General features: G+C 41.1%; 1 protein-coding gene across 1 annotated transcript in view; it reads right to left on the bottom strand.

Moving 5' to 3' along the window:
* Positions 1-716: 716 nt before the first annotated feature.
* LOC144590961 (pecanex-like protein 1) overlaps positions 717-17843 on the bottom strand; it is a gene marked incomplete at its 3' end in the record, with an annotated part of 85148 nt that continues 68021 nt past the window's right edge. Inside the window, exons 14-18 of the mRNA XM_078395326.1 lie at positions 9476-9647; positions 7204-7314; positions 4445-4536; positions 2069-2178; positions 717-822 (exon numbers count right to left, since the gene is read on the bottom strand). Of these exons, the coding sequence (XP_078251452.1) occupies positions 717-822; positions 2069-2178; positions 4445-4536; positions 7204-7314; positions 9476-9647 (591 nt within the window). The remainder of the gene's footprint in view (positions 823-2068; positions 2179-4444; positions 4537-7203; positions 7315-9475; positions 9648-17843) is intronic.

Here is a 17843-nt window from a genome sequence, read left to right as displayed (position 1 = left end):
TCTGTGTGGAGTTTGCATGTTCTCCGCATGGGTTTCCTCCGGGTGCTCTGGTTTCCTCCAACATCCCAAAGACATTCGCATTGGCCTCTATAAATTTGCCCCTAATGTGTAGGCAGTGGAATAACATAGAAATGGTGTTGACAACATAGACTCAGTGGGCTGAAGGGATTGTATCCATGCTTTATCTCTGAACTAAACTTCAATTCAGCACATTGGCAAAGCGGTAGAACTGCTGCCTTACAGTGCCAGAGACCCGGGTATGATCCTAACTATGGGTGCTGTCTGTACGGAGTTTGCATGTTCTCCCTGTGACCACATGTGCTTTATCTGGGTGCTCCAGTTTCTTCTCACACTCCAAAGATGTACAGGTTTTTTAGGTTAATCGGCTTCGGTGAAACTGTAAATTGTCCCTAGTGTGTAGGATAGTGTTAGTATATGGGTGATTGCTAGTCGGCCTGGATTCAGTGGGACGAATGTCTTTGTTCCACGCTATGTCTCTATAGTAAACTGGATTATGCAACCCACTCTCATAATTTGACCCTCTGACATTTTGTATCATTCTGTACTGATTTTGAAATAAAATTAGTCTATTCCACTGAGAATCAGTCAGAAGATCCAACTCCATATAAAAGCCAATATGTTTTATTTCACAATCAGAACTAGCAGTGTTGTCGAAGTAGCACTCTCAACGACTAATCAAAAGATGGAATACATACCACAGAATTCCTGAGCTTTTCAGGAAGAACATCCTTGTATTTTGACAGGGGATGTTCAGGATCCTGAACTTCCAATTCATTGGTCAATTTAGACCGAATGAGAGACCTGTTGTGAAACAAAACACCTTATTACATAGTGACATGGCAGTACAATTCAGTTGAAAAACTTTAAAACTTTCTACCCACATTTTGCTCCATTTCCCTTGTTTGCTTACCTTACCAAAATCTATTGATCTTGGTCTTAAAACACGAAGTGACAGTGGGCTAAATGCCCGTTTGGGCATTTTGGGCAGTTTGAGATTAAGAAAGTAGTTTTGGGGATCTTGCAGAGAATTATGGTGGGTTAGTCCCCAGGGCCTAATGGGATCAATTGTTTCAATTGTTTTGAATTCTCTTGAATTTAGCAGCATGACGAACAATGTTATTTGGTCTACAAAATTCTCAGCGGGTTTGGCAGGGTAAATAAAGAGCTGACATTTAATTTGGCTGAGGAACTAAAATCAAGGGTCACAGTCTCAAAATAGGGGATGGGCCCTTTGGAATTGAAATGAAAAAAAAGATCACTTCTCTCTAAGGTTACTGAATCTTTGGAAACCTTTACTCGAGAGTGGTATGGTGAGACAGATATTTGAGGCAGAAATCGTTAGATCTTTAGATGTTAAGGGATTAATGGAATAAGAGAATAGTGGAGGAAAATGACACTAGGGTGAAAGGTCAACTATGATCTTATTGAATGGTGGAGCCAATATAGCTTGAATGGTTGGCCTTAGTTTAAATTTATTGAGCTATTTATTACATTCTTTTAACTATAACATATTTCAATGGTATCTTGAAGGCTCGATCTCAGTATTTGAAAGACACACTTAATAACTTTTGTTATTTATACTCACTCCATCTTCAAAATAAGGTGCATGGTCAAGCTGTGTCCCTCAGGCATATAGTTAATAGAAGCTTTCCTGTCACAACAGCAAGCTCCCCTCCAGCTTTAACCTCCTTCATTTTTTTAGTTTAGTTTTCAGTACAAATCAGCAGCATATACCCCCCAATAATACATGAAAAATTATTCAGATGCATTTATTCACTGCACTAAAATAACAAGAATATGTTTCTGCTCATAAGGAACCTGTGAGGTTGTATTGTAAGAAACCACATAGTCTTTGTTGAAAGAGGGGTTCACAGCAGACCAACTTCAGTCAATTACAGATCCACCCTGCTCCACATGCTCATCGATCTAGTCATTAGTGGTTTATATCTGCAGACTAGGCTGATGTGATCAAGGATTCATTCGGATGAACCCACCTTTAACGCCACAATCATCAAATAGCATGAGATTTCTGATTAAAATGACTTACACCAACACTGCGGGCTCACTGCTTTGTCTGCTGAGGTGATAGCAACAAGCAACCAGCAATCCACAGTAAGCAGAAAATAGGGTTGGAATATGCTGTGCATCCCAAGGTCCCTGCAATACAAAGAGAAATATCTTGTCTCTTGTTACATCCTCACTTGTTTAATTCAAAACTCCAACATTCATTTATCTATTCCATTTGTCTCAAGGACCGTATTTTGTTTAGTTTCAGCAACTTACAGCTGACCGAGGTCTATAAAATAGTTAAAAGTTCTCAATAGCTTCCCCATACAGAGATTATGCCAGAATAGCAGACTGGGGAGGGCTGGTGATGTGTTTAAACTCTCTGCGGATAAGAACAAGCTGAATATTAGACAGCTCGGTTTGCTCAGATAAGAGAGCCTCTCAAATGTGATGGCTGTTGGCATGGAGGTTGCTGACGCTCTTTTTGAAATAAATAGCAGGACTGGGAGTTTAAATTCGACCATTATTGTCAGGCATGTTAAGCGCACATGTGGTGCATATGCACACATTCCTAATGAACCTAATAATTATATTCCTGTTCCCCTGCGGCCTTTCTCCTACCCGTTGCGTAGACCTCTGTACATCATTCATCAAACACCAGGAGATGTATTCTCCTGAACTGGTTTCAACAGCTTGATGAGGTCAGTGTCAGATTTTCCAAAATGATTTCCCCCCTCTATATTTTTTTTAAGTTGGATTGATGTAAATGGATGGTAGATGTGAACTCTGTGGACTGAAAAGCCTGTTTGTATACTGCATCTATACCAGTCTATGACATTGCCAGCAGATTATTCAGTCTTTGGAAAAAAAAATTACTCTGCCCATTATGGTAAGAGGCAGTTTTGGTGAACCAACAGGTCTTTGGCTAATTGTCAATATTTGGCCAGATTAGACATTTTAAAGGAATTCAACATGCCATTGAATACTCTAACAAACTTCTATCATAACTGCCACAATCACCACCCCTGCCTGGTAGTATATTCCAGGCACCCATCACTCTCGGTGTAAAAAACTTGCCCCGCACATTTCCTTTAAATTTTGTCCCTCTCAATTTAAACTTATGCCCTCGTGTCTTTGACCAGCCTGTCATACTTCCCTGGTAAGATCCACATCTGACTCTAGTTCTATATCAGAGAGGTTGTCTCTTAACTGCTGTCTGAAGTGTTTGATTAAGTTACTCAGTTGAATCAAAACACAATGAGCAGTTCAGAATGGAAGCTTACAGTACCTTTGCAGAGTATGTGGTGGTGATGGTCAATAAATGCAAATCTGGCCAAATTTTAGCCCTGAACATCGCAATAATGTGTATTAGATCAAGATAATAGAATCATAGAATCATACAGCACAAAAACTGGCCCTTCAGTACAACTCATCCATGCTGACCAAGATGCTCCATCTAAGCTGTTTATGGGTATTGGTGCAAATGGGCTGCTACTTCTCCTACTCTGCAATGGTGAGTGCACTTCAAAAGTACTTAATTGACAGTAAAGTGATTTGCACATCCTGACATATTTATTTTGTTTATGTTCAGACTCCAACCATGATGTTGATTTTGGCTGCTTTCCTTCTTCCAGAACCAAAATGTTCCTGCCCAGTGGCTCAAGCTTAGTGATGTAATACCAATGAGGCCAAACTTCACACCAGCAAAAATAGCAGTAGCCAGCACACTCTGCCTACGTCTAACCATGATCATCACTCGCCCAGAGTTGAAACTGGAGCTTTGCAAATTGCATCACTTCCATAATATTGCCAAAAATTCAAAATGTACAAACAAATTAGTTATATAGAACTCAGAGCGTAAAAAGGGACAATTTTGTACAACTTACAACCCAATTTTATTTTTTTTGATTTACGACTTCCTGATTTAACCACCACTTTACTTATACTCCACAATTTTCAAATGATGTGTCATTCAAATTTCAACTTCGAATATATACTCTCCAATTTGTACCTGGCCGATTTACAACTCCTTATTTACACTCTCTCTCTCTCTTTACATTCCTTCTATTAATTATATTTTACAACTTGATCCAATCCTCTGGTTTACAACCTAATGTACATTTCTTTAATGCACAAATGAATGGTAGGAATAGGAAAGGAAATAAGGCAAAGGGTAAAACTGGAGTAGAAACAAGGAACTGTAGATGTTGGTTACAAAAAAGGACACAAAGTGCTGGAGTAACTCAGGAGGTCAGGCAGCATCTCTGGGCAAAGGGTAAAAGTAGCTGCTCTTTTCCAACATAACTCAAGATTCCTTAGACTCCAAGAGCATTATTGTTTTTGATTCATTACTTTTGCTGTCATTATTTTGAGGCATGGCTAAATTAACAACTCAACTGTCCAGTTAATTGCTTACCTTTAAAGTGCCAATACACAGAGCATACAGCAGACATACAGCAAGTAAACTGCGGAAAAAGCCATAGAGCGATGAAATTAGTCCTGTTGCAGCTGAAAAAAACATAATTAATATGGTCATTATTTTATTTTTAAACTTCATTAATTTCTCTACAATCACTAAACGATTCCATCCATTTTACACAGATTAGAGGTTTCTCAAAGGTCACGTATCCTGAGGTCTGAAAATGAAGTGCATCTCATCTCAAAAGCTAATTTAATTTTATGCATGTCTTAACTGTGTCCTCAGGCTCCAATCTGTAACTTAACCGATCCATTCACTCCCCAGATCCTGCCTGACCCACTGAATTCCTCCAGCATTTTGTGTTTTGATCATGATTCCAGCATCTGCAGTTTCTGGTGTCTCCTCGTACAACCTGTGTCAACCTGTGAACATCAGGCCATGTCTCCCAGATGGTCACTGACCTCTGGAGATCTTCCTGCCACTAATTTCACCAACCACTAATTACACCAACCACAAATCTCACCAATCACAAATTACACCAACCACTCCTATCTCTACGCTAAAATCCACAAGCAGGATATTCTGGTAGGCACATGTTCCCACAGACTTTACTTCTCTTTCCTTGTTTCAATTCTTTCCCTCCTTGTCCCATCTCTTCTCACTTGTAGCTATTACACCTGTGATGCCCCTCTGCCATTTTGACAGTTTCCTGACCCCAACTAACTGTTTGGATATGGATGCCCAATCCCTCTACACCATCCCACACCAGATGCCGAAGATTCTAAGCTTCCTTTTTAACAAAAGCCCAGTCAGACGCCATTAACTATCGTCCTCTTTCACCAGGCTGAATTTGTTTGTACAGTGAACAACCTCTCCTTTAACCTCATTCACTTTCTTCAAATTAATGGTTTCAGTTATCAGAACACGCATGGGTTCAAGCTCTGCCTGTCTCTTTGTAGGAAATGTGCTGCAGCCCTACTCGGACTCCCTCCCTAACAGCTTTGCTCTACTGGTTGCTTTACATATATACTTTTACTCTACCAAGGTCTAGTTTTCTTAGAATTCATTGTATATATTTTTTCTTACATATAATGTATCTGCAAAGCTGTGGCAAATAAGAATTTCAATATTCTAGATCACACTGATGCACATGACAAATAAACACTCTTTTCAGATGTACAGAGGGATCTTGGGGTCCAAGTCCTTAACCCCCTGAAATAGGCAACATAAGTAGAAAGAGCACTAAAAGAAAGCATATTGTATGCTTGCTTTCATAGGTTGGGGCATTGAGTATAAGAGTCAGGAAGTCAAGATGTAGCTTTATAGGACATTAGTTAGGCTGCAAATGAAGTATTGTGTGTTCCAAAAGATGTGGAGGCTTTGGAAAGGGTGCAAGAGAGAATATTAACCAAGAATGTTGCGTATGTTAGGGGTATTAGCTACACGGAAAGGTTGGACAGACTTGGATTGTTTCATTTGGAACGCTGGAGGCTGCGGGGAGATCTGATAGAAGTATTTAAATTATGAGAGGCATAGATAGGGCAGACAGTCAGAATCCTTTTCCCAGGATGGAAAAATCATTCAGGTGAGAGTGGCAAAGTTGAAAGCTGGTGTCCAAGGCAAGGTTTTTTTGTACCTAAGTGTGGTAAGTGCCTGGAACATGCAGCCAGGGGTGATGGATGAAGCAAATACGTAGCATATAAAAGACTTTTGGATAGGCATATGGATATGCAGGGAATGGAGGGATATGGGTTATGTGCAGGTAAAAAAGCGATGGTTTTGGCATCATGTTCAGCACAGACATTGTGGGCCGAGAAGCCTGTTCATATGCTGTACTGTTCTGTGATTCTTCACTTTTCCCACTAAATTGGACAGTATTTTCGCTGCTTCCTGCACACATACAGAACTCAGAGGTTTCATCACCTTCTGTGCCAATTTCCCCCCAGTTCTCACTGCCACTTTCTGCAAATCTGACTCTTTTTCATTTGTAAATTTCTTCATCACTATCTCAGAGAGTAGGCGAGCGATGAATATTCATTGAAAAGCTCATGGACTGCAATGAAAATCTCAACAACAACCCCTTCCTGCAAGAACTACCCTCTATACTTTTAGCTCCTCTAGTTCCACCGTATCTGTTCTCATGCCAACACCTTTCACACATCTGAACTTTGGGATTATTAACCTTTCAACCAGTTTGTTTTTATTTTCTCTTACTTAAATACTTCATGCTTTTAAATATCTTTCAATGCTTTGCATTGCCAAATGTCAGTTTTCACCCCATGTACTAAGTGATGTTTGACATCTTGCAGATGTTAGTTCTGTCCCAAGAAACAATTTTTCAATGTGAGCCTGTCTACAGTACTTGAACACATGCAGCATCTCAACTGTGTCTTTTCCTGCTCTTCCTCTGATGTCTACTAACTTGGGGCTTCTGGCAAGGCTTGCTCAATAACAATTAACAATAGGAAATTGGCTGGTTTTCTTCTCCCTAACCGAAGTCTACACGACACAAGAAAACTGCACGGTCTGTCAAAACAGATGGTGTGCTAATTCAAAGGTTTGATGAAAAATTAATAGAATCCTGTGCAAAGCAAGTTGTTTATTGAAAAGATCTTTATAAAATATAGTTACATTTGTTTATACCTAGATGCGCATTTTAATAATTTATATTTTACTTGTTTTTAGTATATTTTAGTATATTTTAGTATATTTTAGTATATTTTAAACTCAAAAGTGAAAATTTGCAGCTTACGTACCAGATCCACCGAAGATGTGCATGTCGACTTGTTCCAGCAAATACGTAACAAAAGTATTAATCTGTGGAAGAAGGCCCAGGAGGAAAATGAGAGGGAAGCATTGTGTGAACCCTGAAACACAAGAGAAAAACACCTTGAGGGAAACGGGAATGCAGAGGGGGAACAGGGATAGAGGACACAGCAAAAACGACAGAAACCATGGCACAGCAAGAGCAACAAAAACAAAGGACACACAAGAGCAAAGGGAATGGAGGATGCAGTTCAGAACAAAAAGAAGTGGACACTAGAGCAACAAGAAGAGGTCACAGCAAGAGCAATAAGAACAGGGGACATGGTAAAGGCCACAGGACCTTTGAGAGTAATAGAAGGACCTAGCAAAGGCAAAAGGAATAGAAGGCAGAAACAAGGAACTGCACATGCTGGTTTACACAATAGGACACAGAGTGCTGCAGTACCTCAGCGGGTCAGTCAGCATCTCTGCAAAACATCGATAGGTGATGTTATGCAGTGGGACCCTTGTTCCTGGAAGAAGGGTCCCAACCCGAAACATCACCTATCTATGCTCTCCAGGACTCTGCACTGCACTGTTGGCAGGATAATTCTGAGAGAGTGTTGCACCTCTGGAAAGACAGCACTAATGGACTGCCTTACAGGCTCAGGGCAGAACTGCACCATAAGATCGGTAATAATGAGGCTCAGGGCTGAGCAATCACTGCACTGATGGAAGGTAGTGGTACTCTGTTGGTAATGCCTTCACTTGGATGAGGCTCTGCCTTCTCCCTCAGAGTGTGAAAGATCCCATGCGATTAGTCGACAAGATGTTGCTGACAGCTCGACTGCCAATGGCATGTTGTTGGGGACATTCACAACGGAAGTATGGGATCTGAGAATTGTAGGGTTAGTGGAGGCCATATTCAAAATATCCTTGGATGTAGTAGGAATATCATACAAATCTGAATATTTGCAGAACCACAACTACAGATTATTCCACACTCCCAAAAACAAATTACTGAACATGATTCAGTTCATCTGGTTTGACTCTGCCTTCTGGGAATAATTTCTACTGATTACAGTCATAAACATCTCTCCACACTTCCCCAAGGGATGTCAGTTCATATCTTTTGCCAAAGAAGGAAATTGTGTTGATTTTCTGAAAAAAACGTTCCTTTACTTCCCTCTCCAAGTCCCAGTGCTACTGATATCGGAAGACATGGCAATATTACAAAGCTCATACTTAAAGCTAAATCCCTAATCTGAGACGTCACTTGGCTGTACAAAAATATTATCCAGTTTTTGTGTAGAGTCAAATGGACATCAGTTTCTTCTCTGACCTAAAGCTACAGATAATACTGAATGCAATAAAATTGTATTTATGTTTATGGAATCAGATGGCATGGTACATATAGCTTGCAGCAATAGATAGGAAATGACAGGCACTATCAATAATAGCATACTTCTCCGCGATTACTGGGCATGTTTGGTGAGCCATTGTCAGTAGCATCCACACTTCCACCTTGGAACTCCTCCTATGTCTTTGGGTACTGAACTGTGTATTTTCTTAATAACCCTGAGGACAGTGTGAAATTACAATTTGATACTGCTTTTTTTCCAGAGTGGGGCCACATGCAAATCATATTTCGCTTGGGCAGCAAATAACTCAGCAGTATGAACATTGATTTCTCTATTTCAAGTAACCCCTGCATTCTCGCTCTTCCTTCCCCCCTCCCCCACGCCACCTTAGTTGTCCTACTAGTTCCACTGTTTGCATCCCTGTATCCCTTTGTTACCATCTCTTCCCCAATGGGCCATTATGGGCCATTATGGGTTCCACCCTTCCTTGGTCATCTGTTGTCGGCCCTGATTTGTTCTGGCCTATTCTTATCTCTAGTTTTCCACCTCCCCTACTTTCAGTCTGAAGAAGGGTTCCATCCTTGGGAACATCATCCATCCTTTTTCTCCAGAGATGCTGCCTGGCCCACTGAGTTACTCCAGCATTTTGCGTCTATTTTCGGTATAAACCAGCATCTACACTGATTTTTTAAAACTAACCTTGAGCTAGCTTTCGAATCTGAACTAAAAATCAAAGAAAAATTGGGATACTGGAAATCAGAAATAAGAACAAGGAAAGCTGTGAATACACAGCTGGTTAGACAGCATCTGTGGAGAGAGAAACAGAGTTAATGTTCCAGGCCAATGGCCTTGAGTTTCATATTGACCTGAAATTTCCAATTACCACTGAAACACTTTATAGGCTAAACAGATGTTGGCTCACCAATAATAAAATCTCTTGCAGTTGCTAAGTTTTCTGGAGATATCAATCTAAATCCATACAGAGTAGAAGATGGGAGTTGAGTGCATTTACTGCCGAGATCCAAAACCCACACAAGGCCACAGCAGATGGAAAAATAAATAGATCTGCTGTATGCAACAATTCTATTGTGCCCCTAGGAGAAACATGAGGAAAAGCATAGACAGTTAAGAAAACACATTGGATTCATGGCAAAGATTACAAAAGAAAATTTAAATCTTTTATAATTAATGGTTTGACCTCAGCTAGAGTACTCTGACCAATTCTGGATGCCGTACCTTAGAAAAGAGGAGATTTGAATGGTGCCTGGGACTGTGGGCTTTAATTCCATGGGAGGACAGGAGAAGCTGACATATACTCCTAGATCATGGAAGGTTAGAGGTGATTTAATAAAAGTGCCAAAGTCGTGAAGGCCTTTAATAGAGTTACTGCTGTTTCCACTGCCTTGGTCAGTAACCAGAAGACACAGACTTACAGAACCAAGGATGGAAAATGAGGAGAAACTGTTTTTAATGCAGCAAGTTGTGATGGTTTTGAATGCACTGTTAAAAAAAAGGGTATTGAGAGCTTCAATAAGTTTTGTTAGGAAATTGGATAACTACCCAAAAGGATACAGAATTGCAGAGTTTCCACTGTTGCAGCTGCGGTCGGAATACTATTCCAAAGAGCCAGCACAGATAAAAATGTGTTGACTAGGGTGTCTATGTATAATTAGCCACAATTATTTCAAAGCATTTCTTTTTCTTTTCAGAGACAGCCTTCCTGTAAAAAGCTTTCTGGATATTTCTGATCAATGGTTCAAAGATGTCAATCTTAAACATGAAGAGATGAACAGATAAAGATGAAAGATTATTGAAATTTAGTTTGGTTTGGTTTGGTTTAGATTAGACATACAGCATGGAAACAGGCCCTTTGTCCACCGAGTCCCAACCGAGTTGGTGGGAATGTGAGCTGAGGTGACAATCAGATCCGGGCAGGCTCAAGGAACCACATGGCCTTCTTCTGTTCCTAAATCAAATGCACCAACCACCTTGTCAGGAAACCTGTCATGTGAAACATGTTTCTTGAGATTTGCCACCTGCAGAAGCAGGTGAAAGTTGCTGAAAGCATGCAGCAGGTCAAGAGTGGAGCTCACAGTTACAGGCATTGTCCCTATTATGTTTCCTCACCCTGGGCAGGAGCACGAGAACAGTAATCCTTCCCACCCCACTGCTCTAAGAGACATATCATTCAGCTCATAGGCGCTTGCAACTCAAACAAGAAATATTACAGACAGAACATAAGTTGCACCATCTCTGGGTGGACAAAATTCCAAGAGTTTTGGTTACTTGACTGTCCCAACCAGCTATTAGCCATGTTCAGCTATTCCAATCAGTTAATAGCCATGTTCTTCTGTCCCTACTATTTAAGCAGGCTTTCCCTCCCCTCTTCCCAAATTCCTCAACACAGAGCACAAAAGTGCTTGGATTTGGAGTGTTCAGAAAGGGGAAGCTGTTAAGTTTGTTCAATTGGATGTCTGGCAAAACAAAAATCAGTTGTGCTGTTTGAGTAGTGAACGGTGCTTTGGGGCTAAGACAAGCCAAAAGGAATGGATTGATCTCTGATATCCGACACTGAAGAAACATCTGATACAACTGTTAGTTTATTTTGCTCTCTTGTGTGGAACCTCTGTTTCCAGTTTACACCACAATTGCTTAAAAGTGGGGAACACAGAACCCACAACGACAGATTATAACGAGGTAAACCTGGCCACAAGACAGAGGAAGGAATTAAAAGAGAGGTGAATTAGGATAAATGAAGAAGTGTGAGTTGGGGTTCACTTTGAGTACAAACACTGAGAAGCATCCGTGTTTGACTGCATATACTGTGGAACTAGGTATTTAGCTCTCCCTGCATCACACCATGTCTCTGCAAACCTCACCAGGTCTATATTGCAGCTCATACTTTCCACTCATCTGTAATCCTCCCCTTTCCTTATTTTCATAATTGGTGCCAAAGCCTTTGTACTGTCCCAGGAATCTGAAACACCCTCAGCATCTCTTCATGTCTTTAGAAACCTCTTCAAACCATGGTACTGGAGCTCCTGCAACTCTCTTTCCAAACATGCCCAATCTTGTGTCTTCCCAACAAAGTACTTTAGGACTTTTAGCTTTACTTGGTGCATTTGCTATTAGCTGGTAAAAGAAAATCTACAATGCCTTATCTCAAAATTATTTAGTTCACTCCCAATCAAACCCTTTCAGTAAAATTTCAACCTTCTAAACATCTTAATTCTTATACTTCATCCTCAGAAAACACCGAATCAACTACGCCATACACATGGCAAGATCAATTGGGACAAAATCTACTCATGTGAATCTAACCAAACAGATTTTCCAAAGGTAATACCTCGGATGGGGGGCTGAGTGGGAGAGATCCATTGCTCGAGAAGCTAAAATGATTGCAACCACTTTCAGCCATTTGTATGATCGATCTCTTTCTCTCTCTCTCCTGCTAAGATCCACCAAAGCCATAGATCTCAGCAGGAGGCTAGGGTGGATTAGCAATGAAGCTAATTGACTTAACAAGAAATGGCAGAGGCTGTTAAATACAGCAACAACTATTAGTCTCAGTGTCACCCCAGCTGCAGTACTGAAGTAGTTTCAGGCAATCAGAGTAACCCTGGGTATCACTGACGATGAAATGTTGCCTGATTGTATTTTATCCAGACAGATCAGAACAAATCTAATGCAGCCAATTACTGCCACATCAGTCTGCTCTGAGTCACCAACAAAGACATGGAGAGTGTCACTGATGGTACAGTCAAGCAACACTCACTCACGAACCCACTCAAAGATGCTCAGTTTGATTTCTACCAAGACCAAAAAACTCCAAAACTCACTTATTCAAAATAGTTGCATTTCCAATCCTTTAGAATAATTTGTTGATGGATTATGGGCAACATTTGCAAATACAATTCCTGTTATTTGCAATTGTGAGGGTGGTGATGAACGGCTGCACTCTCTGTGGTGAAAGTGCATCCACAGTGCTGTCAGATTGTGAGTTCCAGGTTTTTGACCCAGTCATATTGAAGAATGGTAATATATTTCCAAGTTACAATGGCATCTGGCCTGCAGGATAACCTTGAGGTGTGCTCCTTTCCCACACCACACCTCCAAAGCTGCATCATCCCCTTTCATTCCCTTCAACTTCCTGGTTCCATCCAACTATTTTTCCCATCATATTTCCCCTTCACAATCTGGTTCCAACTGCCCTTCACCTCTCCCCTAATGGTTCCCACTATCACCTTCCTTACTTATCAGATTTTAACACAGGTAGCCTTTGTGTTCCCGCTTATCGGCCTATCTGGCACCTTCATCCTCTACCTGCACCCACCCACCTCTCCTCCCCCATCCCCCACCCGGCTCCTTCTGTCTCCACCTATCATCCACCTGCCTCTGTTTCCCAACTCAAGTCCCTGCCCTCTACTACATGCCTCCATCTTTCTATCTTCCTTCACTCTTCCTCCGTCCAACAATTACCCTTCCCTGGTTCACTACTCCCCACACCTTCTCCTGATGCAGGGCTTCAACCCAAAACATCAACAATTCCTTCCACCCACAGAAGCTGCTCAGCCCACTGTTCCTCCAGTGGTTTGTTGTTCCATATTCCAGACTCTGCAGTCTCTCGTGTCTCCATACATTCAAGATGGTTGGCAATCACAATGTTCTTGCTGCCTTCCTGTCTAGACAGCGGAAATGGATTTAAGAAAAGATTTGAAGCAGTCTTGCTGAATTGTTGCAGCATAACTTGCAGATGCTCATGTAGTCTCATCATGTGTGGTACAGGCACTATTTGTTTAAGTTGATGGATAGGGCATCAGTCAAACTCGCTACTTTGTGCTAATAGTATTGACCTTCTTCAGTGGAACTGTACTTAGCCAGGCAAGGATGGAGTACACTACCATCTTCTGACCTTGCCCTTCCAGGTGATAGAAAAGATTTAGGGAATTGAGTGTGATGTGCAATACAGGAAACCCAATATTGATACGGCTGGTTCTGCTACGTTTCAGATCAATAGTGCCCTTGAGTTGGTGACAGTGGGTGTTTCAGTGATAGCAATGTTGTTGAATGATTAGACTTTTTTTAATGTTTGTCATTTCCTGGCACTTGTGTGACGTGAATGTTACTTGTCATTCACTAAGCCTGAATATCCAGGTCCTGCTGCATGCAAGCATGGAATGCTTCATAATCACGGAATCAAATGAAACTGAACATTGTGCAATCAACATCAAGCATGCACGCATCTACGAATCTGGTGGAAGGAAGGTCATTAAGACAGTTGGGCCTCTGAGACTGCCCTGAAGATCTCTGGCACTAATATCCTGGAGGATCAAGTAGCCTTAGTAAAACTTCCAACCAGCTGACCATACTTAGCTCAAGTAAGATAGTTAAGATTCCTGCAGGGTCATCATCAAAGCTGACGGACATTGTTGCTAACGTTCCTCAGAGAAATCTCCTTTGGCCTAATAAATATCAAGTGAGCAATAAGTACTGGTTAGGGAAACTGAGTGACTCAGTTGCTTGTCTTCAAATAAGACCTGGAGATCATTTACATTCTATTAGAAGTGTTCCATTTTTCATTCAAAAGACAACATCTCCAATGGTTTGTAGTGCCGAGGGACAGCACCAGGTGTATCAGTCAAGAGTATATGTTGAGACACTTAAGATAAATTATGTAATACACTTTTGTTCAAGAAACTAGAGTACTATACGCTGAGATATAACTCAATGCAGGGGTGTGTGCAGAATTGTAAATGTGCCAATGTTTGGAGGGTGCACATCTGTGTAATTGCATACTTCGGATTACAGAGTCAGTGTGTGTATAAACTTGCATAATGCATTATTTTAGACTTAATTCTCTCCCTCCACACCTTACCATGTCCCACACCTTAGAGGAGAGCCCATCACTACAAGGTGGCAGTAACTTGCTGTAAATTTGTCCTTGGATTTTGCATCTGCCGAGTGTCAGAAAATGGAGAAATTAAGCTTCAAATTGGGTTGTTTCAAATTGGATCTTTTGTAAGCATTGGTTGTATTAATGTCTGTTTTGAGCAGAAATCACATTCAATCCCATCATGCTCAACTGAGCTGCCTTGGGAAGTGCACAGATCTTAAAAACTCTAACTCTTAACCAGACTGCAGTGGCTCAAAGCAACGTCTCTGTCCAAATTTATATTGCAACGTTGTTAACCCTGATGTTGAGACAATCCATTCTGTAATCCCTTTGTCTAAATATACATAGCCCATTGTGACAAGCGGTGTTGCTAGATGTAAAAGGTCAGACTTCAGAAGGACAAGCCTATAATGTTATCTTGCTCCAGCTATAATTTTATTGTGTGCAATACAATGTAAACAAAGTTGCTTTTTTATTCACTGTCAGCACAACATTCTCTCTCCATTGCAAAATTAAAAATAGATTCATGCAAAACTCTTGTACCTGTAAACTAAGTCACACAGTAACACTTTATTTTTAACATTTTCCTCCTTCACAAATCTCTTGACGGCATTGCAATCTCCCAACTGCTGTAATCCAACCTTTGTAAACAAAGGCTATTACCTAATGGGCTAGAGTATCATAGGTATTAGTGCTGGAGCCACAACTATTTACAATCTATATCAATGACTTAGATGAAGGGATTGAGTGCATTGTAGGAAATCTTTTGACAAGGGTAAAATAGCTGGGGAAGATAGTTGTGAGGAGGATATGAGGAGATTGCAAAGTGGTATAGAAAAGTGAGTGGGCAAACGCGTGTCGGATAGTGATATGAGATTATTCAGTTTGTTAAAAAGCGCAGAAATCATAATATTGTTTAAATGCAGAGAGGCAACAAAATATTGTTGTAGGGAGTAATCTGGGTTTTATCATGTAGAAACTCAGAGTTATTGCACACAATAAAAAATATAGCTGGAGACACAGAAGATGGAACGTTGCCCTTCGTTGCAATGGGGATAAAGTTTAACGGTAGGGAAGTGCTGTTACAATTGCACATGATATTTGTTTTGTTTAGTTTAGTTTAGAGATTCAGCATGGAAACAGGCACTTTGGCCCACCAAGTCCGTGCCAACCAATGATTACCCCTACACTCTAGTTCTATCCTAGAGACAATTTTCAGAAGCCAATTAAGCACCAAACATGCATATTTTTGGAATTTTTGGAGGAATCTGGAGCACCCGAAGAAAACCCGCAAGGTCACAGGGAGAATGTACAAGCTCCATACAGACAGCACTCTTAATCAGGGTCGAAGCAGGTCTCCGGTGCTGTAAGGCCGCAACTCTACTGCTGCACCACTGGGTCATTCTGCAGATTCCACTGCATGCAGCTTTCATCTTATTTTAAGAAGGATTTTCTCGCATTGGAGACAATTCAGAAAAAGTTCACTGGTTTGATTCCTCGAATGAAGAGGTTGTCCTATGAAGAACAGTTGAGTAGATTGGACATAGATCAGCACATGGAATTATCGTGTTATTACAAACAGGAAACATTATTGAGTGAAGGGCAAGACCGTCAGCATAATTCTCTCGAGTATATAAGTTTCAGGCAGACGGGTATGCAAACGAGGAGTGGGAATCACATGGCTGATTCAGAAGAGTATCACAGCAGTATTTAGAGAAGATATACTGGTAGGGTTATCCAAGGAAGGAATATGGGTTGAGCTTAGAAATAAAAGATGGGCGATTGCTTTGCATGGGTTATACCATAGACCTCCCAATTGGCAATAGAGAAGAACTGAAAAAAAGACCAAATCAAGGGCAGCACAATGGCATAGCTGGTAGAGCTGCTGCCTCATAGCTCTGGTGGCCTGAGTTCAAGCCTGACCTACTGTGCTGTATGTGTGGAGTTTGCAAATTCTTCTTGTGACTGTGTTTTCCTCCAGATGCTCCAGTTTCTTCCCACATCCCCAAAACATGCAGGTCAGTAAGTTAAATGGATGCTGTAAGTGTTCCTTGTGTGGATGAACAGTAAGGGGGAGCTGATGGGAATGTGGGGAGAATAAAATGGGATTGATGTAAGATTAGTGTGAATGGGTGGTTGACGTCAAAGGTCCTGTATCTCTGTGATTTGAGAGAAATGAGAAATGATCTTATAGACAATAGACAATAGACAATAGGTGCAGGAGTAGGCCATTCAGCCCTTCGAGCCAGCACCGCCATTCAATGCGATCATGGCTGATCACTCTCAATCAGTACCCCGTTCCTGCCTTCTCCCCATACCCCCTCACTCCGCTATCCTTAAGAGCTCTATCCAGCTCTCTCTTGAAAGCATCCAACGAACTGGCCTCCACTGCCTTCTGAGGCAGAGAATTCCACACCATTTAATCTTATTGAAACATTTAAGATTTCAAGGACGCTCAGCAGGATAGATGCTGAGATGTTCATGGGGAAATCTGGAATTGGAAACTGGGAACATTGTTCCAATAAGGAATTGCCCATTTAAGACTGTGGAGGAGGAACTTTTCCTTTTTGGGGGGAGGCATACATTTTTGGAATTCTCTACTGAGATATGGTTGGTAATCATAGTATAGAAGGTCAAGATAAATTGTCAAGCTTTTTTTATGGGCAACAGGCAGAAAGGTGGAGCGGTGGCCAAGATCAGTTTAGCTATGATTTTATTGAGTGGTGGATCAGGCTTGAGATATTATGGCTTTCTCCTACTCCTATTTTATATGATGTTACCTCACAAAATCTAGGCAGTCCTCCAATTCTGGCCTGTTATATATCCTCAACATAAATTACACTACCATTTGTGACTGTGGCTTCGGTCTACTGAGAATCTAAGAACACAAATTCCCTGTCTCAACATCTCCGCTTTCTCCTGTGAGCTCCTTAAAACTTGAAACCCATAGTTAAAATCTTATTACCTCTGTGCAATATACACTCACCTGTTATTAATTCCATCCATTATCAGTCCTGCTGCCTAAGCATCTATGTGATAAGCCAACACAGACTAGTTCTTATACATGAGTTATCCATTATAAATATCCCTAATTCGCTACCGTACATCAGCATATATACACACAGCTGATGTGCAATCTTCTGTCATGCATGGAGACACAAGACTGCAGATGCTGGAATCTGGAGCAACAAACAATCTGCTGGAGGAATGCAGTGGGTCAAACAGCATCTGTGGGGGGAAAGGAGTGTCAAGGTTTTGGCTTGAAACTCTGCATCAGCATTAGTTCCTCTGCAGGTTGTTTGTTGTTTCTGTTATGCTCACTGCTTGTCTTGAACACTGCCAGTAGTGCACACCCTGCCCTTTATACATGTTCACTCATTATTCACCCAATCTCACC

Source organism: Rhinoraja longicauda, unplaced genomic scaffold, assembly GCF_053455715.1.
Source record: "Rhinoraja longicauda isolate Sanriku21f unplaced genomic scaffold, sRhiLon1.1 Scf000429, whole genome shotgun sequence".
In the NCBI taxonomy this organism is placed as follows: domain Eukaryota; kingdom Metazoa; phylum Chordata; class Chondrichthyes; order Rajiformes; family Arhynchobatidae; genus Rhinoraja; species Rhinoraja longicauda.
The sequence above is the reverse complement of the archived record's forward strand: the minus strand, read 5'-3'. Positions and strand labels throughout refer to the sequence as shown.